The sequence below is a fragment of the Furipterus horrens genome, unplaced genomic scaffold (genome assembly GCF_987537825.1).
Source record: "Furipterus horrens unplaced genomic scaffold, mFurHor1.1.pri manual_scaffold_4, whole genome shotgun sequence".
NCBI classification, from domain to species: Eukaryota; Metazoa; Chordata; class Mammalia; order Chiroptera; family Furipteridae; genus Furipterus; species Furipterus horrens.
In genome coordinates, this window is record NW_028327174.1 from 195984988 (window position 1) to 196012923 (window position 27936).

The following is a 27936-nucleotide window of genomic DNA, read 5'->3' on the forward strand; positions in this document are numbered from 1 at the left end:
TGACACTCGGAAAACAAAGTCAGTCACCTTTGGAAAACTGTAGGAAACTCAGTTTGAAAAATGAATAAAGGGAATCAAATATGAACTGTACCTCAGGGCAGCCAAATAGCTGATATGAAAAAGCTTTCCTTCACATAAGTATTCTAGCTAATATGAAGAAATAATAGAAACAAAATATCACCATTTTACAGCCCCTGATAAATTAGGGGTCAAGAGAGATAATGTGCCTCCTGATGGAAGTACGTATCACCACCTTTTAAGTATTCTTGCCAAGAAAATAAACTTGAACTTATCAAGTCACTCAATCTAACTACCAATTCATAGGAAATAACAGGGATGGAACATACTAAACAAAATTCAATGGAAAATACACAGGACAAATAACCAATTTTCTCAATAAATAAATTGCAGGGGGGTGGGGGAGAAACTTATGAAATATATATCAACCAATTACAGTATGACCTTACTTGATTCAATCATATCAACTATTTTAAAAATTGATATAACAAAAATAAAGGAAGGAAGGAAGGAATATAAATGATATAACTAGAAAACTTTGAACACTGGATATTTGATGATATAAAAGAAATTTTTTAGGTGTGATATCATCATGTTTTTTTAAAAGAATGTTTATCTTTTAGAGACACATGGAAATCTTTAAGATGACATATGACATCTGGAATTTGCTTCAAAGTAATCTAGGAGTGAAAGATGAGGGAGGCAGTTTATGGTCAGTTATACATAAATGAATAAATTAATAAACATTGAAACTGAGTGAATGACAGTTTGGGGCTCTACTAGTCTCTCTACTTTCATAGATGTTTAAAACTTTCCAAAGTGTCCAAGTTAAAAAATAATAATGATAGGCGCCCAGGAAAATAAAATGAGATGTTCAAAAGACTAGAAGTAAAGAGCAGTACTAGCTAAACAAAGATAAATATAAATGATATAAATCTTTTATAAAACTTTCAAATACTGAGAGGAGCCATAAAACGTTCCTAAATATTAACATTTTAATTATTGCATGTTCATCTTATCCCTCTTAGTAGACATGAAGCTTCTCTTCCCCAACCAGCAAGAGGAATAGTGCTTTGCATATATAAGAACAACAGACCTTCAAATAAACCAGTAAAATATACAACAAACATCCTGACATACTCACGGAGAGAAAGCAAATACTTTCTCTACATCTTAAAGAAAAACTATGAAAAAGAACACTCGTTTTCTTTTGACACTTTTTTGTAGCTCCAGGTAGTTCACATAAGTGTATCCCACCCTCTCCAAGCAATAGCTCTCCGTTGAGGGCTAGATATATAAGGTCACTTTTAATCCTCACAACCTTATAGGCAAATTCGCTTCCTTTTATAAATAAAAAACTGAGGCCCAGAAACTTAGAACTCAGGTGGGGATTGTAGGTGGTTCTGGAGACCCTAACCTGAGCGTCTTCAAGGCCCACATGCCCCTAGCTCCTTCCCGCCTTGGAATACCAGAATTTTGCTTGAAGTCAAACATCTTTCTCTGCATTGGTTTCCTTCCTCCTTTTGATTCATACAGCCCAGGCGAGATCAATGCAACATCCTTGAAACCTTTCCTGTGGCTCAAGTGAGTTCAAAAGTTTATTTTTTTCTCTATCAATCTAATATGGACAGATTTCCCCTCAGCAACTTGGCCCAGCCCACGTTATGTCTTGCTCGTCTAACAAAGCACGCACACTCACTATGGAGCCCTTAAACAGTCCTTTTCTCACGCAGACTAAATGCCTTCTCCCGATCATACTTTCTCACTGTTCCTCAGAGAAGCAAACACATTATATAACCGGTCCTCAGCTTCCAAAACTCATTTAAATATAACTTTGCTAACCTTGGCAAGTCATCTTTGATTCTCCTCTTGCCTCTTCCATGTAATCTGAAACCAAGTCGTGTCAATTCTACCTTAAAATCTCTCTCAAATCCATCCTTTTTCTTTCGACAATCACAACCTCACTTCAGGCCTTGACTTTCTGCATTATAAACTATAACATAGTTGGTAAACCAATTTTTTCTCAATGAGTTCCTTCCTATAAGTAAAAAATTTGAGAATACAACTGACATATATATATTTATAAATTATAACAATGTTTTACTATACTAATATATACATTAGAAAACACAGAAATGGAAATTTTGACAGTTGATATGAAAACAAATATTAAGTTCTACCATATTCTTTTCACACCCCAGTGGATCATCTTGCACAAGCCAACGATATCAACTGTCCTAAAATACTGCTGCCACAGTAATCTTCCTAAAAACCCAAATCTGATTGTATTATACTCCCAACTATCCTTGAATGGCATCTTGTCCCAGTGCCACAAGCCTACTCTTCCAATGTTACCTCCTATAATCTTCATCTGCATATGCTGTATTTCAGCTATCCCTGTCACCTCCTCGTCTTTTGTACACACAGTTCTCTACACCTGGTAAGTCTTTATCCTTGACAGCCACTGATTTCATACGTAACAGGATCTCCAAAAGAAAAAGACACTCTAAATGCAATTAACTGACTTACAGATGAACTTCTGGAATATTAAGTTCCAAAAGGTACTTACATGTTTTGAACATATCTTTTTTTACTTCCATTATCTGGCTCCTTTTCAAGTCCCAAATACTGAGAAGAAGGGGTATGAATGCCAATAAAAGTAGAAGAAGCCAACTTTGTTTTATTCTCTTTGGTTTATTTTTCTCCCTTGTTTATAGTTTCATTTCCCCCACAAGATCCTTTTAAGCAAAAGGATGTTGCAAATCCAGAGATTAGGCCCAAGAAAAAGGCTGAATCTGTGCAACTCACAACCAGAATTCCAGCCAGGAGCTTACATGTGACCTTAATAAAATATTTTCCTACAGCAATACTTCAGGTTTTACCTTCCTCATTTCAACCTTCATATCAGCTGTGCAAACCCCTCCACGTGGACTATAATGGCTAATATTAAAGTGATTGGGTTGCACCAATACATTTTCCAAAAGCATAAAAATTCAAGTGACTGATTCTGGCAACGAATAATGGGAGCAGTCTCCAACAGGACTTTTGTACTCTCTTTGTACTGTCCCCTACTGGGACTGGGGGGGCGGGGGGGGGGGAGCACTACGGTGGAGACAAGAAAGACTTAAAGAGGCATTAGAGGGAGAAGCTCTCCAGAGCAAGTTGTATTTCAGCTTCCAGTCTTACCCCACAGTAGGGGAGATACGTCAGCTGAGCTATACAATGGGAAAGCGAGTGGTGCATTTTGGTAATGGGATCCTTTAACGAGCAGTCCAAAAAAAGACTGTTGCAGAGACACCCCAAGAAGCCAAGCCTGCTTCTCTGTATCAGAAAACAGTAAGATGGGTTTATCTCCACTTCCAAGTCATCTCACTGTTCTTCCTCTGGAACTCTTTCTCCCTCCCCCAAATCTCACCTTTGTTTCAGTTCAAGTTCCAACCTCCTCTGAGAACCCTGTCTACTCTGTTCCTTTATTTTCTACACGACTCATTGGACCACATCAAAACTACAATGAAATGGCTCTTTACACAAAATGGTGCACTTGCTTCGGAAAACAGTTTAACAGTTCCTTAAACGGAATTACCATACGGTCCTGCGATTCCATTCCTGGGTATACACTCAAGAGAAATGAAAGCACGTGTGCATAACAATATTCTGAACACTGAAAAAGTGAAAACAACCCAAATACGTAACAACTGATTGATGAATAAACGGATGAACGAAATGTGGTCTGTCTATACAATGAAATATTACTCAGCAATAAAAAGTAATGATATACTCATATCCTGTAACATGGATAAACTTTGGAACCATCATGTTATGTGAAAGACAAAGGATTATATATTGTGTGATTCCATTTATAAGAAATGCTCAGATTAGACAAATCTACAGCAACTACAATTGGTGACTGCCTAGGCTGAGAGGGTTTTGAAGGGAAATGGGGAGTGACTGCTAATGGGTACAGGGTTTCTTCCTGGGATGATGAAAATGTTCTAGAATTGAACAGTGGTGATCAATCACGTTTTTGTGAGCATACTAAAAACCACTTACTGATATACTGTAAAAGAGTAAACTTTATGGCATATGACTTACAGCATCACAAAGATGTACTCAGATTACCAGGCCTATAAGCCTCCACTCAGGCCCCGGCCTCTTTCTGACCTTCACCTCAAGCAGAGCTCTATCATTAGCTGTTTCCCAAACCCACCAGCCTTCTATCAGTTCCTGAACTACAGCTGGGCTCTTATCTTGAGGCCTTCATAAATCCTCTACTCTCTACCTGGAATGAAAAGACTTGTCCAGTGTCTTTACATGACTAACGACTTCTCAACCTTTAAGTCTCAGCTCAAATACCATCTTCACAGTCAGCCTTCTCTCTCTGTATCTAAAGTAGAACAGCTGCTGCCCTGGCCAGGTGGCTCATTTGGAGCCTCATCCCATTCACCAAAAGGTTCCAGGTTCAACTCCCAGTGAGGACACATACCGAGGTTGCAGGTTCGATCCACAGTCGGGGCACGTATGAGAGGCTCCCTCTCCCTCTCCCCTCTCCCCTCTCCCTCTCCACCTCTCCCTCCATCTCCCTCTCTCTCTCTCATCAATAAACATATCCTTGGGTGAGGAATTAGTTAATTAGGGCAGCTGCTTCCCTCATTCCCTGTGAGAATTTTGTTTCCTTTATACCACATCCACAGAGCTCTAGGTGGACTCATTTAGGTTTATATCAGGTCCAACAGACTGTAAGCTCCAACAAGTGTAGGAGTGAATATGTGTTATTATTCACCATTATAATTTCCAATATCTCACACAATTCCTAGCATTGAAGTGCCCAATAAAATGGTGATTAGTATTTTTATTTCCCTACTGTGCCATGTCCTTACACATACTGTTGCCTGTACTGAGAAGACTCCTACTGCTGCCACCACTGCCATCTCATCACCGCACTCACCCCTTTCATCCCCTTCCTCATCTCTCCTGCCTCAACTAAAACGTTATCTTCTTGATAAAGCCTTCCTGCCTTGAGCCCTCTGGGGAAGAGAGTCTCCCCTCCATGTATGGACTTACTCATTAGTGGCTGCATCTCCACCATGACAATAGTCTCTATTATACTGGGCGGGGGGTGGGCCCACAGGAAGTTGGTTTTGTTTTATATTTCTGTCTTACAACTACTTTGGGAAGTCTTAAAGTGAGGAAAAATCTCCTTTCTACATCCTAGAGCACTACCAGGCACCTAATATAGTTACTACCAGTTATGATAATAACAACAATGACTAACATTTATTGAGTGCTTAATATGTGTTGACACCCTTCTCAGTTCTAGAGTGAGTGAATGAATGAATGAATGGATAAATTTCTTAGTCACCAGTCTCAAAGAGGTCACAGTCTGACAGGGACAGAAGACAGGTATACAGGCTAATGCAGAATAAACACACCACAAGGCCAAATCAGCTGCCCTGTCCTGTCCCTCTATGTCTTCAAATCTTTGAGTATGCTTTTCTCTGAGTCCATAAATGTCAGGTTTCTTCAAACTCACTTAGAATACTTCCTTCGATTACTTACAATCCACTTCCTGCCCTTGGTGCCTGGAAACAATTTCTAGGATGTCACCACAAGCAATATTAAACTGCCACACAGCTTCCTGCTGTGTGCCTGCATTATCAGTTAAATTGCCTCATATTAACCACATTCCAGTCCACTGGGATCAGTGAAACACCAAATAAGATTTAAACATAGCTGTCAAAGATGCCAGTTACCATTGCTCCTTTCATCCCTCTAGGTAAATAAATGTCTGCTCAGGTTTAAAGTTTAGGAGCTTTCCAGGGTACTACCTGTGTAACTGGTGACCTTTCCTTTATCAAGTAAACGTTTGGTGTGAGGCAAAACAATGTTTCTCTATTAAAACGAACATGAACTGAACACTCTTTAGAAAACATAAGGAACTGTCTGTCTAGACAAGGGCAATTTGGCTTAAAAACTTATAAAACATAAACCTTCTCCTCAAGAGTTCAAGTAGCAAATTGTCCTTTTAACTCTGTACACTCAATTAGGATCTTAATTCAAATCCTAACGTATTTCCTAAATGCATTCCATAAACTCTTCCTAAACAGTCTTATGTGTCAGGTACTAGGTTTCACACAGGGAACTCAAAGACAAGATAGTCCCTCCTCTCAAAAAGTTTATGTCGGGAGTTAGTACGGGAGACAGACAAGGAACTGGATTTAGTGCTATGACAGTGATAAATACAAGGGGCCAGAGAAGCAGATGAGGAGCCCCTGGTCTAGGCTTGGGGGGTTGGGGGGATGCACAGATGAGGGGCACCTGGCTTAGGCTTGGGGGGGTTGAGGGAATAACACAGATGAGGGCACCTGGCCTAGGCTTCGGGAGAGGGGTACACAGATGAGGGTACCTGGCCCAGGCTTCAGGGGGTGGGGGGTGCAGTACACAGATCAGTCACCTGGCCTAGGCTGGGGAAGACAGGGAACTGACATCAGGGCAGGTTTCCCGGGGATGGCATCTGACCTCAGGCCTGTAAACTCCCATTTTCTCATTTCGAAACTGTGGCTAATAGTACCTACATCACTGGAGAGTTGTGAGGACTGGATGAAATGGTTCACAGAAAGCCTTAGCACCATGCCTGACACAGATATTGTGCTCCACAACCAGCCTTAGCTTGAAAGGGAAGTCTGATCAGGCACTAAATCTCAACGCCTATGCCTAGCAACACCAGCTTCACAATTACATGGATTATTGTTTTTAATCATTTTATTTTTTTCCTGCTCTGCATGTGAACAGTCTTAACTCCTTGATCATCATTCTTTTCCACTGCCTGAAACATCCGGTTCTCTGACATTTCTGGTATAACATCTATCAGTTTTCTTAGTCTTCTGATAGAGAAGGTGTAAAAGAAAACTAACAGTTACTGAGTTTTTAATATGGGCCCTGCAGTCCTGGTGATACTACAGTTACTGCTCATAATGAACCTGCAACAATAGCTTTCCCCATTTTACCTTCAGGGTGAATAAGGTACTTTGTGTAAAGTTTCAAAGCCAGTAGAAAAAAAGAGCTGGACTTTGGGATCCAGATCTGATTCTACATCTTAGCCTGATTAGGCCACAAAGCATCAAAGATACACGCAAGAGAAAACACAGGCGGCCATAGTGCTCTCCTGCTTGGAGGGACCCCAGTGTGCTCTGGGCCTTCTGCCCCACCCCTAAGTCCGTCCCACACAATGGAGCCCGCACACTTAGATTTCACCTCAGCCAGGGGAACACCTTGTCAGGATGGAATGGTCAGCAGTAACCAAAGCTGCTTCCTCCGACAACTAAGGCTGCACCTAAGTAGGTGGTTTCTGCATCCCCTGCCCATCCCCATTCCAGGCTGCGAGCAGAAATTGCATAGTCAACAGTCGCCATAAATCACAAGGACTTTTCATAACTTCCCTCTTCATATTCTCTTTCAGTCTCACAAGTAAAGCTAATATATTTCCCAAGCCTAAATTTTTATTTAACCTTTATTGTATCTTTTCCCAGTACCCCTTAGGCCCTTATACCCCTCTCCCCTCAGCAACCTCCACACTGTTGTCCATGCCCATGAGTCCTTTTTCCTTTTTGCTCAGTCCTTCCACCCCTACCCCCACCCCCACTAGCTGTCATCTGCTGTCCATCTACGAGTCTGTCTCTGTCTTGCGGAGCCTAAATTTTTATCACAAAGCAATCTAGTGTCAAGATCAAGGATATTCTTTATATTAATTTCATGCTCGATACAAACTGTTGCATTAGTAAGCTCTCTTGCCCAACCGCCCTGTGATGGGTTCCCAGAACACTCTTGAGAGCATGTATTTGTCACCCTACAACCTTCAGAAGCAGGACCCGATGCCTAATCACCTGACTTCTACGTGTTGGATTTCCATGCTGGCTCTGACAGTGCCTGCCTTATATCAGACAAGTTTCTGCATTCACTGCAACTCTAAGGTGGCATTTGGGAAGTGTTTCTTAGTGCTGTTGAAATCCAAGTGTACAGCTCTCTTCCTCAGAAGCAGGAGCTACACTTGGAGTGCCTCTTTAATCCCAAGACTTCACACACTGGGTCTTTTTACCTCCCAAGCCTCTTAAGCTCTTCTTTGGAGCATGCTTCTAAATTTTCCCCCTCATTTCCACAAAAATGAAGAACTAACAGCGTGCTCATCCAACTCTTCCACTTTCAAAGTCTCTTGTAGTTTCATTTAGCAGAGGTCTCAGGGGTGCTGCAGCACATATAATAAGGCACATTTTGTGACTGGAAGCCTGAGCCTCAGGGGACTACAGGCTGAATAAAGGTCACACTGTACTCCATGGACATGGACTGGACAAGGGTGTAATATTTGAATAATTATTAGATTTTGCCACTAAGGCTCTTCTCCTTTCAAACTTCCTCTAGCATAATTCTCAAAATGCTGAAATAAACACATTCCACAGGCTTTCTCGTAAGCAGGTTTCAAGTGTCCCTACGAAAGATGTTTTCAGGAAAAGCCTACGCTGTCAACTTTGTTTTTAAGTGCCCTCAAACCATCATATTACTCATAGAGAAAAAAGTGAACATTTGTTAGTAATTAGATAAGGCATCTCATGTTCTGGAGCTGAGGAGCCAAAAGAGGACCTGGCTGGGAGGGGAGATCGAGTCCAAAACAACACACCCAAACTGGACTGGTTACAAGTTGCACTTCCCAGAGTCAACTTCTAAGGCTGGGAGGGAAACACTGTTTCAATGGGTTCCGAAGTTAGCGGTTCCCCGCGAAAGCTGACCCCACCGGGGACTCCAGGTGAACGAAGGAGTGAGGGAATTCGCCAGATTGGATTGCACAGCCTTTTCCAACAGTTATCAGGTGCTCAGTTACAGCTCAGAGGTATCTTCCCTCCTAGCCTTTGGCCCTTGCTGTGCGGAGACTTTGATAGATAAGAGGGGAACTAGTAGGAAGGAGAAAAGGGCCTTCACCCCAGGCCATCCACTCCGTAGGTGCGTTATTGGCCCCCACCCCCTCCCTCTCTCAGAACCTCACGCGACTTTTGTGGGGACCCGCAGGCCTTAAGCAGCTGGGCTGCCACCTCTCAGGACCTGACCAACTCTCAGGGGTGCCCCAAACACACTCATTCGGGAAGTTGCTTCCGGAGATTTCTCGCCCTCCCCCCAACAGTTGTAAGACCATTTTCAGAGGCACTCTGTGACCCCGAGGAGGAGGCCACCTTGTCATCTCACAGCTCCCGCCCTCAGGTGAGGAGGGGACACCTGACCACCGCCGCCCTACCACCCCACGCGCACCCCGCCCCTGCGCCTCCATGGATCGCCATGGCAACCGCCCCCCTCCCCGCGTGACGCTGGCACGCGGGGCGCCCCTGGGGTCCCGGCAAGTCCCCACGCGACCCACGGCCTGCGGTGCTTGCCCGGCCTCGCCACCCCGCGCCCGGCCCGGCTCCGCCCGGCGCGGCCGCACTCACTTGATCCTGGAGCCCATGGTCCCCCGGCCTCCTCATGGGCCCGCGGCCCCGCTCAGCGCTGCGCTGCCTGCCCGCCCGCCCGCGGCCAACCAGCCTCCCTCCGGCGCTCTCCCCGCCCCTTCCTCCCTTCCCTCAGGCTGGGCCCGCCCGCTCGAGGCTCGCTCCCTCGCCGCCGCCGCCGCCTCCCGGGGTTAATGTACTAGCTCTAGCCGGGCGAACGCCATGGTCGCCGGCGCGCGTCCCCGGCGCGCGCCGCCCCCGCCGCCTCTCACACCGCCACCCCCGCCCTCCCGCGCCGCCGCCGCCCGCAGGGGCTGCCGGGAAGTGTAGTCCGCGCCCAGGAGGCGGGGCCGCCCGAGGGCGGGTGGAAGGCACCTAGCTTCCGCCCACTGATGACCGGAGCTCTGTGTATCATACCTTCCGGGTACAGGCCCTTGAAGTGTCTATCCCACCATCTCCTATAGAAAACTCCACCTTCCACTCCCTTGGAAAGACCCTCATCATATAGAGTCCCCCAAGCTCACCTGAAGAAACCTTCAGCCATTCCTCCCTTAGGGAGTTCTCCCTCCAGTAGCTCTGATGTAGAGCTAATCTGCTTCCCACTCAAGCCTCCATGAAAACACGAGTTTTCCCTTAGAAAATCCCATACCTTCCAGTAAGTTCCTTAAGGGAGCCACAGACCCTCTGCTCTATCACACCATCCACTTTCCCGTCATGGTCCTTGATGGAAGCCCCTTCCTCACCCTATCCACCTTGAAGGAGACCTCACATACCCACAGGAAAGCCACCTGGAGGCTTCATAGGACCCATTCAGTGGTTCTGGTCTGCCTTACCCTTGAGGACCTCTGTTTCCCCTGATCAGCCATTTGGAGGGCCCCAGTACAGAACAGACCCTGATAAAGATTAGCTCGATGCAAATGAAGGTGTTTGAGAGAGATCACCATCCCGCTTCCTACACCTGCTCCACCTTGGGTCTCACTTTCATGAGCACCCCAATATCATCTCCTCTAGGCCTGGAGGGATCACAAAGGAGGCGATATTGACAGCTACCATTAGCTACTGTTCAACGAGCAAGTGAGTGAGCATCCTCCCTGAACCAGGCACTGTATTTCCCCTACATGGTTCACACCAATCCTCACCATAATCCTGGGAGTTTAAACCCTGTTTCCTAAAGAGGAAACTGAGGCACTTGCTCCAGGTTACATAACTAGCCGATGGTGAGAAGAGATCGGCATCCAGGCTGAATCATTCCAGACACACGTGACATAGTTATGTTTTAGGATGACACCTTTGGACATAAGTCAGAAGACACTGTAGATTCACAGTTCACTTTTGAAGTTAGGTCTTTCTTTCTTTCTTTCACAATTTTCTGTTCTTAAATGCCCTTTATTCCTTCTGCCAATTTAGCTCTTACGCATTCGCCGTCTTCCCCCACCACACAGTCACTACAGTAACTAGTCCCAGGCCCTAGCCAGACAGGAAGCAAAGAAAGCAAGAACTCCTTCTTTTGAAGTTACATTCTGAATAAAGATAATTTCTCTCTGTTGCCTATGCCCTCAGGTTGTTGAAGGCAATAGGTGAACTTTTTTGAATTAAAACAAAAACATTGAAAACGTCCAAACTGCCATTTTGAATTCAAAGTCTTTTGCACCCAGACACCAACACTGACTTATAAACACCCCCAGGAGCAAAACTTTGCCAGACAGGCAAGGCCTCTGTGGTGTTTATTCACCTTGTTTCCTATGAACCCTCTCCAAGGAACAGTTGTTATCAAGATCTTCCCTGGAATGAGCAGCCAGTTCAAAAGCCCTGAGCAGGAGTCTATAAATAAAACAAAGTTATTTGGTGAAGTGCAAAGCTGGCTGCTTTTCAAAGGAGGTTGTAGCCATCCTGGCCACAAAAATGTCTGGGTGCCTGCTGGGTGGCGTGTGTGTGTGTGTGTGTGTGTGTGTGTGTGTGTGTGTGTGTGTGTTGGAGGGGAAGACTGGAGGTGGGCATAAGAGATTATGTGGCTGTCCAGGTGGCCTCTGAGCCTGCAGGGTGGTCTGGAGAGAGCATTGAACTAGGAGTTAGGAGTCTGGCTTGTACTGTCATCTGCACCACTGACTAGCAGAGAGATTTTAAGCAAATAATTAGACAACTGTCTACTTCAGTTTCCTCCTTGGTAAAATGGGTGTAGAAGAGATGAGGAGCTCACACCATAAGCTAGTATCTCACATAATCATTTTAGTATTACTGTTGTGAGTTTATTGAATTCTAAAGTTTCAATCCTAGTATATCTCCCACTTCACAAATCAAGACCCACAAAATGACTGACAGTGACAGACTTGCCTTAGCATCGGAGTGGAACCAGACTGCCTGGGTTCAAATCTCAACCCTATCTCTTACTAAAATAAACTCTCTCTGTGCCTGTGTCTGTAAGATGGAAATTATGGTAATAGATCTATCTTGCTGAGTTGACATGAGAATTAAATGAGTTAATGACACTTATAAAGTACTTAAACAGTGACTGGCATATAGTAAGCACTCAAAATTATCAGCAACTAATATACAGGAAACTTAGCAGAGTTTGGCTTTTATTTTTAATAGTAATGATCTTCATATTAAATAGTCCGATACTTGGATTCAAGAAACCCAAGTTCCCAACCCACAGTGTAATTGTTTTCATTCTGAATCAGTTAAAATTCAGTACAATGTAAAGGATAGAAGACTGAAGTAACAGTAACTGAAAAAAGTAGTTTATTTCCCTTTCACAAAAGGTCTGGAGATGAACATTTCAGAGCTGATACAACAATTTCATAATGTGTACTCTAAGATGGGAGTGCATGGGAACTGGACAGGGCAGCTGATTTGGCCTTGTGGTGGTGTATATTCTGCATGAGCTTATATACCTGTCTTCTGTCGCTGCCACACTGTGACCTCATTGAGGTCGATGACCCAGAATTCTATCTTACTGCTCCCCTCTCCTCCAAATGCACATTCCACCTTCAGGTCCAGGATGGCTGCTCGAACTCTAGCTATCTAGTTCCCAACTCAGTTAGCAGGAAGGAAGAAGGTCATGCCCCACCCAACCCCTAATCTTTAAGTATACTTCCATTTATATTCCATTGTCCAGAACATAGTTCCACAACCATATCTCACTAGGAAAGATAGCTTTTATGTCAAACAATTGTGTGCACAGCTCTAGGGGTGGTGGGTGTTTCCAGAGAATAAGGGACAGATTTTGCAAGACAGCCATCATTCTCAGCCAAGCCATCCTTGGCTATGTGACCTTGAGAGAGACACTATATTTGAGCCTTAGTTTTCCTATATCTGAAGTAAGAGAATCAGACCAGCTGGTCTCTCTTCGAAGTCCTTTTCAGGTATAAAATGCAACAAGTCAGTGGCTTATTGTTTTATAGTTCCATTCAACTTAGGTGAACCTGATGTTACTCAAACAAAAGGAGACCTCTCTGCCAAGTGCATGGCATAATCAATTGTTGGAATTGAAACCTTCCGGAGAAGAGAAAGAAGGGGTTTAGGACTTACCCTTCTTCAATGTTGTCAAAGTAGGCTAACTAAGCAAATCTTGTAGATAAAAAGTCCAACAGTGTGTGTGACCCCACCTGTAGAGACACTCTGATGCTCCTCAGTTTCGAAGCTTGCTCTCACTCCCCTCTACCTGTTGCAGATGGTCACCATGTGCCCCTACCCTTTGGGAAGTGAGCTGGAAACTAGGCAAGACTCTGCTGCAGTATACACTTGGACTCTCTTACTAGTCTTTTTCTTTATTTTGTACTTTCTTCCCTATATGCATTTATATCTATTATTAATATACAGGATATCATTTTCTCTATTTATTTCAATGTTTTCTCCTAAGCCAGTATCTCACGTAACCATTTTAGTATTTTTGTTGTGAGTTGACTGAATTCTAAAGTTTCAATCCTAGTATATCTCCCATTTCACATGTCAAGACCCACAAAGTGAGTGACAGTGACAGACTTGCCTCAGCATGTGAGTGGGGACTAAAACCCTGGTTCTCTGATCTCTTGGCCTGAACAGAGTGACCAAGACATTGGGAAGGAGATCCCCTGACTCATTTCAATGACAGAGTTGTTTTTAATTTGTAGGTAGCTTGCTGAGGTTCCCAAAAGAGACCTTACTTTCTAAAACTAATGTCTCAACCCCTTGTGAGCTCTGCTTGCAGGGGTGAACGTCACATTTCTTTAGGGACAATAGAGGCAACCTCACATGGTGATTAGGGTGCTGTCTGCCGGGGACTGAATCTTAACCCTGCTAGAACAAATTACTTCACCTCAACTTAGTTCTTCATCTGGAAAATGGAGATTTGTTAGTACTTGCTTCGTGGAATGGTGATGAGGATAAAATTATTGTATCTATAAAATCTGAGGATCCAGCAGTAATAAATATTGAATAAATGAATAATGGTCTAGGTACAATTGGTGACCACATGCTTTACCCACATTATCTTTCATCTTTACTACACCCCCGAAAGGTTGGTATTACACTACACATTTCAGAGAGGGGAGGTGATTTTCCCCTTGGTCACCCAGTCAAAAGCAGTAAGAGCTGAGAGTTGTGCTAAAGGAATGGCTGCTTCCCAAGCTGCCTGTTCTTTCAAAATAATTTCTACCAAGCTCCATTCTCTCAACTCTCTCTCTCTCAGCTTGGCTAAAAATATCCTGAATTGCATCCTCATTAGCTAATATGCATACATTATTTTTTGCTTTTTGAACATAATTGGCTCATTCAAAGGAAAGGCTTCTACCTACATGAAAGACAAAGCTGAGCTGCTCACTGAACACTCATCTGAATTCAGAAGAGGCAGCTGCCTGTGGAAGCCCCTCTGCTTCTGGGCTTGTGTCCCTGGTTGGAGGGCAGCACAGCGGAGTAGAAAAGAAACCCCCTTCATTCACATACCCCCAGCACATTGGAGCCGGGTGACTTTGGCCAAGTTCCGTCCTGTTTCCCAAGCGTTGTCTCCTCAGCTACTATGTTAAGCTCATAGAAGAGCTTGCCCTATAGGGCTGCGGTGAAGATTAAATGAGATAAGCCATGGGGCCTGATGTGTAACGTGTGACCACTGGAAAGCTGGGGGCTACCATGACATAGGCCACGTGTAGGGAATAAACCACCAACATTTGCAGGAGAGGCAGGATGGCCAAGCGATTTAAGAACACAGGGGCTGGAGCCGGAGGGACGATGGATCGAACTCCAGCATGTACCATGCTCTGTTCTGTGACACAGTTGGCTTCTCTCCCCAAGCCTCAGTTTTCCTGTGGTCAAAAAGATATCATACATATAAAGAGCTCAATAACGAACGGTGGCTGCCTTCACAGCAAACCTCCCCAACCAGATCAGTCAGAGTAATTGATTTCTGCTTCTAGGGCAACGCACACACACGGACACCACGGAGTGTTCATCCTGGGCAGAATGCATGTGCTCCGGGCAGCTAAGCCAAACTGTCTGCCCCGACTTCTCCTGTTGGTAATGTGGCCGATGACAGCTTAATGGACTCTTTACCCTTGAATGCTAAGGGGAAAATAATTCATGGCATTACAACATATGAATGTAATGTGTATTTTTTTTTCTTGAGCAATGTAGAGAAAGAGCCAGAAACATATGTAGACTTGAGGCTGCAACCTGAACCTCCCTCTTCCTGACCATGTCTGTATGGGGGACAGATTTAGCCATTGCAATTATCCAAATCATTCATGTCTGTAAAATATAGCCATACCCGTATGTGCGTCTTCCTGAATGATCTGAGGCAAACAAAAAAGAATATGCAGTCAGTTTACGATGAGGGGACTGGTAAATGTACACGCGCGCGCACACACATACATTCTTTGTTGTCATGGGGAAGCTGGTCAAAATCTACCCGCACAACTTTCGGAAAGCCACGCCATCCTGAGCAGACAGGCGGCCCATCCCCACTGTTGGGAGTTGAAACCTTCCTCAGCCTCACAGTCTGAGGGAGGAGGCAGCCACAAATGCCTCCATTAGACTGACAGGGGCTGGAGAGGCAAGGATGAGGGCAAACAGCACTTCGTAGGTAAATGTGGCGACCATAGACTTGAAGACACACTGACCCAGGCTCAAATTCACCATCCTGACTTGAGCAAGAGTCTTCCTCATCTTGGAGCCTCAGTTTCCCCAGCTGTGAAGTGGGTGTTGTGACACCCACCTTGCATGGTGCCAGGAGGACTCATGACAAAGCAGGTGAAGGCCAAGCAGGACATGGGGCACAGCACCAGGCTCAAGGTGATGCTGGTACAAGGTGGCTGGCTCTGCTCCATGGGGAGGCCACCCAGGCCAGACGGGAGGTGTGCAGAGTCCCAGCTCCTGTGCAGTCAGGCACCGTCCGCTCCAGCCACCAGAGTCTCACCAGAAAGGAAGTGTGTGGAAGCATGGCTCTCCATCTGGCTAATGCTCACTTGTGTTTCCTACTGGAGAGCATCACTTTTTTCACCTCACCTGGTTTGTTTACCCAAACAAGCTGCTCATTAACAACACGAATTGCATTTGCTGCAGTTCTGTTGACAGCACAAATGTCTTCAGTCAGCCTGGGAGTTTGGTGGGAACTGTCACGGGATCCACCCAGCCCAGCCAGCACAGCTTCTGAGGAAAGAAATCAAGGCCAAGCTGGCATCTGGGGTGGGGGCAAGGGGCCTGGCTGGAGTCTGCTGGCAAGTCCAGCCCAAGGTCCCCCCAGCCCCTGAGTGGAGACAGGGCCCTGGGCCCTCCTAAGAGAGATGCCACACTTTCCAGAAAACAAAGATAGATGTAGGAGCTTTTCAATAAGGAGGAAGGGGATGGGGGGGTTGGGGGGTGGGGGTGATGATCCAGACTTGAAGAGTGGATGAAACTCCAGACGGAGGTACAGACCTGGCTGGGAGATGCCCAACCTCCAACAGAGAGGCCTTAGGGAACTTTGCTTATGGATGCAGCAAAGCCTGGGTCCTTCTTCTTGGTTTGTTCCCAAAAAGTTGAGCTCAGTTTGGTTTATCAAAGCTCTACTCTCTCATTTCCGCTGCTCAAGCAGGAAGAAAAGTGTTTTTTTTTTTTTTAATTTGTAATGTATTTATTTATTTTTAGAGAGAGGGGAGGGAGGGAGAAAGCGAGGAAGAGAAACACATTGATTGGTTACCTATCATATACCTACCCCAACCGGGAACGAACCCACAACCCAGGCATGTACCCTGACAGGGAGGTGAAGCAGTGACATTTCTCTTTGCGGGATGATGCCCAGCCAACTGAGCCACACTGATCACAGCAGAAAGACAAGATTTTTTAATACATATGTTTATTTATTTTATATTACTGTCCTCAGAATGCTTTCTTTTCTGCCCATTTCCTCATTCAGTAAGTTTCGACTGAAGGCTTACTGGTTACTATGCAATCGTTGCTGAGAAACAGGAAAGTGAAAAGAGACACAGTCCCTGCCCTCAGGGAGCTGGCAGTCTAGTGGAGGGTGTGATATTAAATTACGTGACAAGTGAAAATCATGATGAGCCAGATGAGGGAGAAGGCCAGGATATTAAGGGGCACCTGACCTCTGGCAGGAGTCATCAATGGCATCTTCTAGAAAAATTGAGCTTTAAGCTGACACCCCAATTAAGAGGAGGAGTTATCTAGCTGAACAATAGCAAGGGGTAATGAGCTGATATACTTGGTTTCAGATGTCTTAACAACACCAAGGAAAGTCTTTGGGTTCCTCATCTGTCCATGGGAAAGCTTGCATGGAACCTGGGAAGTAGATGGTAGATGGTACCTGCCTTACTATTTGATATAAGCTCTAGGAGGCAAAGACCCAGTCAGCACCATGGTGTCTGGCATATAGCACACATACATATTTTCTAATTTAAAGAAAAATAGCAGGGGGTGGGGAGGGGATTCCACACAGGGAACAGCATGTGCAAAGACTCAATATGTGCTCACCCCTCACCTCCCCTGTGCGAATGTTAATATATATCAACAAATAATACTATTTAACATGCATCTACACTGGTTAAACATGAGGTCTGTCCAGAAAAAGTGCAGCCATTGTTACTATAACAAGAAAGGTTTGTGCAATGTTGAAGTAACCTGGCAACCAAGGAGAGTGGACTACAATGTGCATGTGTGAACAATGACAACTTCACTGAAACAGTCAGTGGAGGTGGTAGATGCCGCTGTTGAGTGAGCATGTGTCCTGTGTGGCTGTCACATTCAAAATGACTGCGCGAGTAGAGCAACGAATCTGCATCAGATTTTGTGTTAAGCTTGAACATTCCTCTGTGGAAACTATTAGGATGACTCAGGAGGCCGCAGCGATGGGCAGCTGCTGATTGGCAGCTTCATCATCACCAATGTGATCACTCATGCATCACGTCTCGTGCAGAGATTTTGGTGAAAAATCAAATCACCCAGGTGACTCAGCCCTCTACAGCCCAGATTTGGGGCCCTGTGACTTGTGGCTTTTCCCAAAACTAAAATCACCTTTGAAAAGGAAGAGATTTCAGACTGTCAGTGAGATTCAGAAAAATATGACTGGGCAGCTGATAGCGATTGGGAGAACTGTGTGAGGTTCCAGGGTGCCTACTTTGAAAGGGACTGAGGCGTCATTGTCCTGTGTACAATGTTTCTTGTATCTTGTATCTTCTTCAGTAAGTGGCTCTATTTTCCATATTATATGACTGGATACCTCCTGGAGAGAGTTCAAATTCACAGCATCTCATTGAGGTTAGGACACTATCTTCACAGCTAGGGGAATTCCAACTTCAGGGTTCTTCTCTCTTCCATGATAATTCACAATTGTTCATACCCCACACCTTCCCCTGGCCGACCAGATCCTTAACACAGCTCTTATCTCAGGAATGGGTGATCCCAGTCATCAGACCAGACCTCTGTGTGCCCAGAGTCCAAAGGTAGGACAGAAAACACAGGAGTCCAAGAGTCAGGGCCTCCTGATTCAACCCAAAGTCAAGAGGGGTAAGATAATAACAGCAAGGAAGTATTGAGAGCTTACCCGGAACCAGGAGCTGTTCTAAGTGTAATACTTCCATTGACTCATTTAGTCCTTCCACTCACCCCATGAGCAAAACACTTGATCATTCCTCAGATGAAGAAACTGAGGCACTAAGATATTAAGTGATTTGTGGATAATAGCACCCATTATATGTACTTTCCTCACCTGTTGTCCCTCAACTCTTTGTGGTGACACCTTCCATTCACCAGGCATTGTACATACATGGTTTCGTTTAATCCTCACATGAACCACTGGGTGGAAATTTTTTTAAATTTCAGTTTCCATTCAGTATTATTTTGTAGCATTTTTAGGTATACAGTATATTGGCTAGACAATCATATACTTTACAAAGTGTCCCTCCCCCCAACCGCAGGGAAGTGGTTCTTATCCCCATTTCACAGAAGAGAAAACTGAGGCTTAGAAAGAGCAGCGACCCATCCCAGGCTCCTGGGTTACAGAAGATCTTGAACCGAAGTCTGCTTGATTTCAAAAGCCATGTGCTTACCCCAACTCCCAAGTCAGGTAGGATTCTAGTGCAAAGAGCACAGAATCTATGAAAAACAAACAAAACATCCAGCCCCTTCTTTCTAGTCCTTATTCTTCCCTTTCTACTGTCTCCTGCAACCCTCACTCAGGCAATATAGCCGCGGTGGCATCCTCACCCTCCACATGGAAAATGTTAAGAAAATTTAGGAGAAAGAGCAACCAGCTTAGACTTTAATCCTCTCCCTTGAAAATGGAGATAAAAATCCCTAAGTCCTAGAATTATTCAGCAGATTAAGTGAGATCGTGCCTGTTAAATACTACACACATAGAGGCACTTGAGAAATTTCTATTTACTTCCTTCTCTCAACTTGTCCTCCCCAGTCATTCAGACAGTCTGGCTTTGTGTGAGTCCATCTCATTCAATGGGCACCCATTCCCACCCTCGGACAAGGCAGATGTGCCTGGAGGGTGGGAACGTTGCCCTCTGTTCCAGTTTCCTCTGACCATTAAAAGGTACTGTGTACACCTAGGGACACATACAAATAATCACTAATAGCAGTAAAAAACCACTCAGCTTTCATTTGCTACCAAGCACAGCACATTCTGGCATGTCTCCTTAGACAAGCAAGCCCATGGCTGCACAGTCATTTTCCAAATGGGCATTTTCTTTGGAAGAACTAATTTAGCCTCATTTCCAGCAGGTTACATTCCTGAGGCCTCTCAGTACAGAGATTCCAACTGGCTAGGGTATATCCTGGGCTCAAGTAGGGGCTGAGGTTCAAGAGAATGAGAAGTAGACATTGGCTGGAGTTTATCACACAGGTGGAGAAACTGAGACCCAGAGCTGGGAAAAACAATAATAATCAACCTCACTATCATATATCTAACAAGAGGTGATGGTAGAGACAGTTCCAGAACAAAGTCTCCTCCAACAGGAGGCAATCATCCACTAGCTAGAACAATCTAAATGAACCCCAGCATTTTCAAGACTGTTCATGTAAATTTTTCAGCCTTTTCAGAAAGCAATTTGGTATGTGTGTCAAAGTTCACGCTCTTTGATATAGTCATTTCCTCTCTCAGAATCAGACATTAACAATCAACAATGCAGACGAAATAAATGCATGAAAAGGGTCACTGCAGCATTATTTTTATGTGGCTCAATTTTTATTGAGCACCAACTATATGTGCTCGTCAATGCATTGCACTATACTGAGATAGATTAGACTTTAGGATACCCAAGGCCATTCAGTCCCCTTCCTTCCCCAGGGAGGTAATAGGAAGAATAGAGGGACCCTGGGAATTGGAAAGACCTGGATTTTTAATTTTTTTTCTTCCTTTCTTTCTCTTCTTCCCTCCTTCCTTCCTTCTTTCCTTCCTTTCTTCCTTCCTTCCTCTCTTTCATTCACTTACTTGTTTATTCAGCCTGTCCAGGCTGCCTTCTGTGAACTGAATCCTTGTTTCTAAAAATGGGGCCAGAACCCTTACCTTGAAGGTCAGCCAAAAGGATGGGAAAAGGTCCCAACCTTCACCAGCCTGTGAGAACAAAGTCTTTCTTGATTCAAGAAGCTCAGGTTTTCGGAGTTCCAAGCAGTTCTGGATTCCTAGAGGAGCTTACACATGTCCATGTCGCAGAGCTGGACATTGTTTACTGTCTCACCTAGAGAGACTAGGACCCAGCGAGGCTTCACACCTGCACGCAGGACCACTACAGTGCCTCTGGGCCTGCCTATAGCTCGAGCCACCATCTAGGGACCAAGGAGCTGGAAAGCTAGAAGCCCCTCTCGTCACCCCAATGAAGTGTGGCGAACATGACCCTTGTGTGTTCAGTTGGTGAAGTGCATCCCCACAGCAAGGCTGTTTGAGCCCTGAATTCTGAGTGTCACAGAATTCAGGGAGCCTTAGACTCTTGGAATTCGAGGCCATAGCCCTTTGCTCCAGGGGACACCCAACGGGATGAGTTTTATTAGTGCCTGTGCTTACCTTCCTTGTACAGTCTCACTCATTATGCCCAGCAACTTGTATTAAATTCTCTCAGGATCCCCAGCCCTATCCTGCAATGTGGCTCCTACCGTGTCTCTACCACCCAACCCTGTCCTGTCTGGGTATGGCCAAGCCTCTGCGGTGGGCCAGACTCAGTGTATGTGGCATAGTCTCCATTATCCCCCACCCCCAGACCCACCCTCCATTCTCTGCAACTCCGCTTGCTCTGCGCCCAGGAGGCTGAACACTACAGACCGCATCCGCCAGGCTCCCTTGCCCTTTGGCTCCCAGGTGGGTTCAGCCAATGCAGAACAACAGCAGAAGACTCAGGGGCTGGAGGGGCGAGGGATGGGGCATGACTTCTTGCTGCACTGTGTTTGGGCAGAGGCTGCCTCTTCCTTCCACGGCCATGGCTCTTGGTGGTGGTGTGCTCACCAAATTCCAGTGGCTCCCTACTCTCCTTGTCTCTTCCAACCAAGGACAGCTATGGCTCCCTGCCGTTGCTAATGCTGGGGTGCTTCATCCTCCCTTAGCCCCACCCACCCTTGGAAAGAGTCCCTTCACTGAACTCTTTTTAAATATCTCTTTGAACGTGTCCTCTCTCCATCCCGGACCCTCAGCTCCTTTGCCATCCGTGAACTTAAGCAGATAACGTCACCACCTCAAACCCCATTCTCAGTCCAGACAAGCAGCCTTGTTACTGGTAGAAATAAAGAGTGAGCACTTTCAGATCCAGGTCAGAGATGAAGAAAGACTAAAGATAAGCACTTGGAAAGACATCTGAGGATGAGCTCCTTTGAAAGCAAACAGCTTTGGAGTAATGGCAAGTTTTGTTATGACTGGTGAAAGCAGGGATGGGCTACAGCTAACAGGCATCTCTGCCTGGCTTCTCAGCCCTGCAGTTCCAACACATACAGACGTTCTAGAGAAGGATTGCCGCTAAAATCCTGGATCTGACTTGGGGGGAAGATGACAGGATGCGAGCATGTTAGAGAGACCCAAGTTAATGGTTTGACTTCTCTCCGCTTTGCACAGAGGAAAGGAAGCAAAGGTGAGATGTTTATTTTCAAAGCAAGCAACATATTTCTTATGTTCTTAGATTTCTTATGACAATATCTCCACTTAATGGCCCTATCACGTCTAATAATTTAGGAGATAAAATACGGTTCTTTGATCTGAGCTAGTCAAGAAGAGTGACAGCTGGCATTCTGCACAAAAATTTAGTGCCTTGTCTAATTGTGTTGACTTCTCATTATTGGAAAGTCTCACAGCCAGTAGAGGATTTTTTTTTTTTTAAATTTATCAAACTGTTAACCATTTCCTGGCTTCCACCCCCACCCCTCAAACACCTACTTGAAACTGACAGTGATTTAAGGCTGGAGTCAAACTTGGACAGTGACTTGTAAACTCTAGATTACATGGGAATCACCTGGAGGTCTTTGCAAAACACAGGTTGCTGAGCCCCAGAGTTTCTGATTCAGTGGGTGGGGGGGAGGCCTGAGAATTTGCATTTCTAACAAGCTCCCAGGGGAGGCTGATGCTAAGGGAACCTCACCTGGAGAGTTGGGGTGGATTACATCAGCTCAGGTGTATGGAAGGCCCAGTGCAGTGGCTGTCTGGGCTTCACTCAGTAACTCTCTGTATAAACCACAGACCTGCACAGCCCTGTGTTAGCACATGGGGATGCGCAAAGAGGAGGGACACCTTCCCAAAGGCCATTTGGCAACAAAGGTCAGAAGGAAGGAGCAGACAGCAAAGCTCACTCAGGGGCATGCCAGTCCTTGCCTCAGGAAGACCATTTAGCGTTTTCCTCTTGAGTCGATGGTTTCAAAGGTTTTACTGTGACCCACTGGAAGAAATTTATTTTACATCATGATCCCGAAAACACATGCATGTGTGTTACAACAGAAATAAGAAACAGGACTTTTCCCTACTCTGTGTGAGGCACTCTAAGATTTTCCGTCTTATTTAGCCTTAAAGGTATCAATTGCACAGTTTAATATTAGTAGTGCAATCAATCTGTAATAGATTACACACAGGGTGCACCTAAATCAGATTTAAAGGGGGATTTACATCAGAATTGGGGCTGGGGGAGGGAGAAGGCAGGGAAGTTTCTTCTAATAACCCTACGAAGTGCTTATGTTGGGTAAGGCTCAGTTATAAAATTGAGCCAAGTTCCAGATAAACAGCTTAAAACACATACACACAAACACAAACCCATGCATTTGTGCATGTATATGTGACTTAATCCTCATACCAACTCTCAGAAGTAAATAACATTATTACCATCTTCAGGCTCCATTTTACAGGTAATTGGCAGCTGGCAGAGCTGGGACCCAGACCTAGAACCCGAGCCCCAGATTCTGCACTTATAGACACTAGAGCACATTGCATCTCTGTGCTAGGGGATTGCAACCCACAGACTGGAGATGTTCCCCTGGAAACCCTAGTCATGGCCCATCCACTGGGTCAACAAATGTTTAAAGGGTTCCCAAGTGCCATTCAGAGTCCTGCATGCTGACACAGATCTAAATAAATTAATTTCTTTCTTTTTTCATGAGTCCCCACTACACGCCGTGCTTTGTATCAGGTACTGGATGGAGTACATGCAAATTAGTTAATTCACTTACACACCCAACATGTAACCACTGACACTTGCTCTTTGCCCAACACTGTGCTGGAGCGGCCCTACCTGGACCCAACACCCAGGGTTTGAGGGGGATCCAGGAAGGATCAGGGGCCCTCCCTTAGTTTTTGCATGCACCAACTGACCCGTATGGATCCCTTCTTTTTACCTAAGGAAACAGAAGACCAGGACTTTCTTCTTGTTTCTCCCTCCCCAGAGGCTACTCTCATAAAATGCCAGGCAAGCAAAGACACTTTGTGGCAGGCATTAATAAGGCCGCACTGGTGGTGGCTGGTTTGGTTGTAGTTGATCCACTGTGTGCTCTGGGTAGCAGGTAATGTTAAATGTCCATGGTCTGGTGCTGGGCCCCGTTCTGCTGACTCCCTGCCTCTGTCAGGATGGTCTGCAACGGGCTGTGTTGCCAGGGAGCAGGCAGTCTGGCCCTTTGGGGAACCCTCTGCTAGCGTCTAAGCCAGAGTGCACACTCACAGCTGGAATCTCTTCCTCAGAGGACAGATTACCTGCACTTTGTCTGTGGTTTCAGATCAGGCCAAGTTAGTATTCTGAAGCTGTAAAGCCAGTTCTGCACCCTCCCCACCCCGCCCCCGTCCTTGAGCTTCTGCTTCCCTGAGTGCAAGTCTGATTCGGAACATTGCATTTCTTTCTGACAAGTTCTTCATGGATGGTTAAGACGTAGGCTATGAGTCTGACAGACCTGGGGTTGAATTCTAACACCACCACTACTGACTCTGTGTCCTTGACCAGTGACTTGATCACCTGAGCCTCGGTTTCCTCAACAGAAAATGAGATGAAAGAATGTAAAGATCAGCAGAAACTAAGGTGATATGACTAAATGCATTGCTGTATCCTGAATTCAATCATGGGACAGAAGAAAAGCGTTAGTGGAAAAACTGATGAAATCTGAATAAATTCTGTAATTTAGTTAATAGCGTCATACCAATATTAAGTTCTTAGTTTTGACAACTGTACTTTGGTTCTATAAGAGGTTAATGGTAGGAGACAGCTGGGAGAAGGCAACACAGGAGCACTCTGTACTATGTTTGCAACTTCTCTGTAAATCCAAAATAACTCCCAAATAAAAAGTTAAAAGAAATGTGTATAAAACCGTGAGCACATTATCTGGACCCAGTACGTTCTTTAAAAGAGTTCATTATTATCATCATCATCATGGCCTCATTCATTCCTCACAACAACTCTCTGAGATGGGTACGATTATCAGCCCCATCGTTCGGATTTGGAAACTGACACCCAGAGAAGTGAGAGACTTCCCCAAGGTCATACAGCTAGGAAGTGGCAGAGCCCAAGTTCAACCTAGCTCTAATATCCACGCTCTGAGCCCCTGCCTCCTGTTCCACAGTCCTATTGTTACTATAATAGATGATGATAAGGAATAAGGAGGAAGGGGGCAGAGGGGTGTAAAACCAGCCCAGGTTTCAGACAGGAAAGAAGAGTTCAAGCGTTACCTCTGCTGCAAACCCTGAGCAAATTGTTTAACAGTTCTGAGCCTCAGCTCCTTTATCATTGACAAGGAAATGAACTCTTAAGTGTAACTGAGAAGATAGTAAAGGGACTAATACATAGGAGGAGATCAGTTAATTCTTGTTCTCCAGCCAGCAAGGTATTTGACCCCCTCGTTTGGATAACTGCCTCCATTTAGGAGCACACTCAGGAGGAAGCAGCAGGGGGTCTTACCTGGCTGTCAACTCTGACTCTGCTACTTAATCACTGAGCAGCCTTGAACAAGCTACTTCACATCTCTGAGTGTCAGGTTATTCAAGTATTAACAGAAGATAAAAGTCCCTGCTTCAGTGGATTGTTGAGGGAATTAAAGGATCTATCAGAAAAACCCTCAGCACAATGCCTGGCACGTGATAAGTGCTCAGTGACTCTGTCGATACCATTCAACAAATGGGTCTGATTCTCTCCCCTTCTGGGCACACAGTAGGGTTGCACCTCTTGGCCCCCTGGTGATGGGGTGAAGCTGTGGGACACATTCTGGCTAATGAATTATGAGCAAAAAGTGACATCTGTCACTTCCAGGCTAGGACATTTCATTAGCCCTGGAAGACCCTCCTAAGCCCCCTTCCTCCTTGGACACATGATCATAAGACGGTGGCTGCTGTCTCATCCTGAGTCCCTTTGTGATGTATGAAGAGGATCCCTGAGTTGATCCATGATGAACATGCAGCCTGAGTGAGAAATAAACATTTGTGGGTTAAGCCCCTGAAATGGGATGCTTATTATTGTAGCAAAACCGAGCTTATTATGACCTGGATAGCTGTGACATTAAAAATTATTATAATTTTTATTTCCTACAATACTAAAAAGGAAGTAACAAAGTAACATGTTCATAGTAATTTACAAAGCATGTTTATTATCCCAACAAGCTGTGATTTATCTCCATTTTACAGATGTGGACATGGAGGTCAAAGACACTTGTCCAAGGTCACACAGCTGAAAAGTAACTGAGTCTGGACATGAATCTGGCTTCAAATCTTCAGATCTGCCTATTTATAGCATGGTTCCCAGGCACAAGCTGTACCATTCAAGATAAATTTGGGTCGAAACTTGGATCTTTGAGAGGTTTCTGGGAGGTGGTGACAGGCTAAACTTTACTTTGTTCTCTTTCCATCTCTGCCTCTCACATCTTGCTTTGCTCTTTCATAATTTTAATATCTGAAACCTCACACCGACCATGTAAGTAATGCGAATGTTTTCAGAAAACATGTGCGGGGCATATGATCTCGGCTTAAGCTCTCGTGCTTTGTAATACCCATATTTTTCAACCAGACGGATACTTCTCTGCTTTGCAGTGCCCATGGATGTTGTGTCTTCACTGCGAGTTTGTTTTCCAGTCTTACCCAAGCTCCAGCCTCTTACTCTTCCCCAGGCCCCAAATAAATTATTTACTCTGCAGTCTTCAGCTATGAAGTGGGATCATAAACCCCACCTTGCACCTTGCCGGTCTTTGCAGACTCTGTAGAGCGCTGCCTATGGGTTAGTGATTATCCAGTACTTATTTATTCAACAGCAACCATTTATTGAGCACCCACTATATACAGTGCCGGGGGCGGGGCTGGTGATAAATGAATGAGATGCTGTGCGTGTCCTCCAGGAGGCAGTGTGTTGTCATGGTTAAGAGCACAGACTGTGGGGTCAGGAAAACCTGGGTTCCATTCCTTATTCTGACATTTGTTTGTGCCCTGAGTCTTATTTCTTCAATGGCAAAATGGTGGTAATATTAATATTTATCTCAGAGCACGGCGTTTCAATGACATGATGCCTAGAAAGTGCAATGCCCAACAGGTAGAAACGTGGAAGAGGGTAATTGCGATTGAGCAGTGTTTGGGGACATAGTAGGAGCTCTGTAAATGTCTGTTGACAGAAAAAATGAAGAGCAGAGCATAGACACAGATGAATATGAACAAAGGTCCTGGCTTCTAGGAGGGATCTGGCTAAGCTGACCTGCACATGAGCTAAGATGAGACCCCTCGGCCTAGACCCAGGAAAACGGTCAGCAGTCTCAAGACCCTCTACTGTAGAAGTGCCCCTCAGGTGTTAGGAGCCCTCAAAGCCACCAGGACCTTCCTAGCCCCGCCGTGGCGTGTACAAAAACGTGCTTCTAGTTAGCACTCCCCACTTTGGGCAAGCAAGTGTTAACACGAGAAGTGAGAAATGAGAAGTGAACATATGGAATGCCAATATAATGTAAAAATGTGGGATTAAACAACTCAGTGGCAGAGGAGCAGCCACCCTCCAGGCTCTAACACTTTGCTGGGCTCCCTCTTTCTCTCCCGGCTTGGGCTGGCATTTACTGCAGGTTCCGGTTTTAAAAAACAAGCTTCCATCCAGAGGTGAGGCCACGTGTGAGTGACCAGGGCTTTGGGCTCAGGCAGATCCAGGTTTGAATCCTGGCCCTCCACTTTCCTTCTGCAAGATCTTGGCAAGATACAGCACCGCTCAGAGCTCACATTCCTTATTTGTCAAGGGTGGGGGGGGCACCACCTTTCTTACCAGTTTTGGTTGTTATTACCAACGACTGACAATTATGGAGTATATTTAATGTGCATTTCTTTTATTCACTGAGTCAATACTGACAATAACTCTAATATGGCTTATTATTGTCCCCATTTGACAGATTGGAAAACTGGAGTTCAAAGAGGTAACGTAACTTGCCCACCCCAGGTGAGGGTCTGAGCTGGGACCTGAACTCAGGTCCACCTGACACTAACGCCCATGCTTTCTCCACTTCACCATTGGAAGACATTTGGCTCGCACTTCCTCCACTTCAAATATTTCTAAATCTGGGAAGACACAGGGGGAAGAAACCC

The 27936-nt window shown here is 45.1% G+C and overlaps 1 protein-coding gene across 3 annotated transcripts in view; it reads right to left on the minus strand.

Moving 5' to 3' along the window:
• Positions 1–9579, minus strand: part of DENND1A (DENN domain containing 1A) — a 481014-nt gene extending 471435 nt beyond the window's left edge. For 2 of the 3 annotated variants that reach the window (XM_090274703.1, XM_090274702.1), the window contains exon 1: positions 9486–9579. In XM_090274703.1, the coding sequence (XP_090130829.1) occupies positions 9486–9502 (17 nt within the window). In that variant the 5' untranslated portion in view covers positions 9503–9579. The remainder of the gene's footprint in view (positions 1–9485) is intronic. The other variant, XM_090274704.1, reaches the window with a different exon arrangement.
• Positions 9580–27936: the final 18357 nt, after the last annotated feature.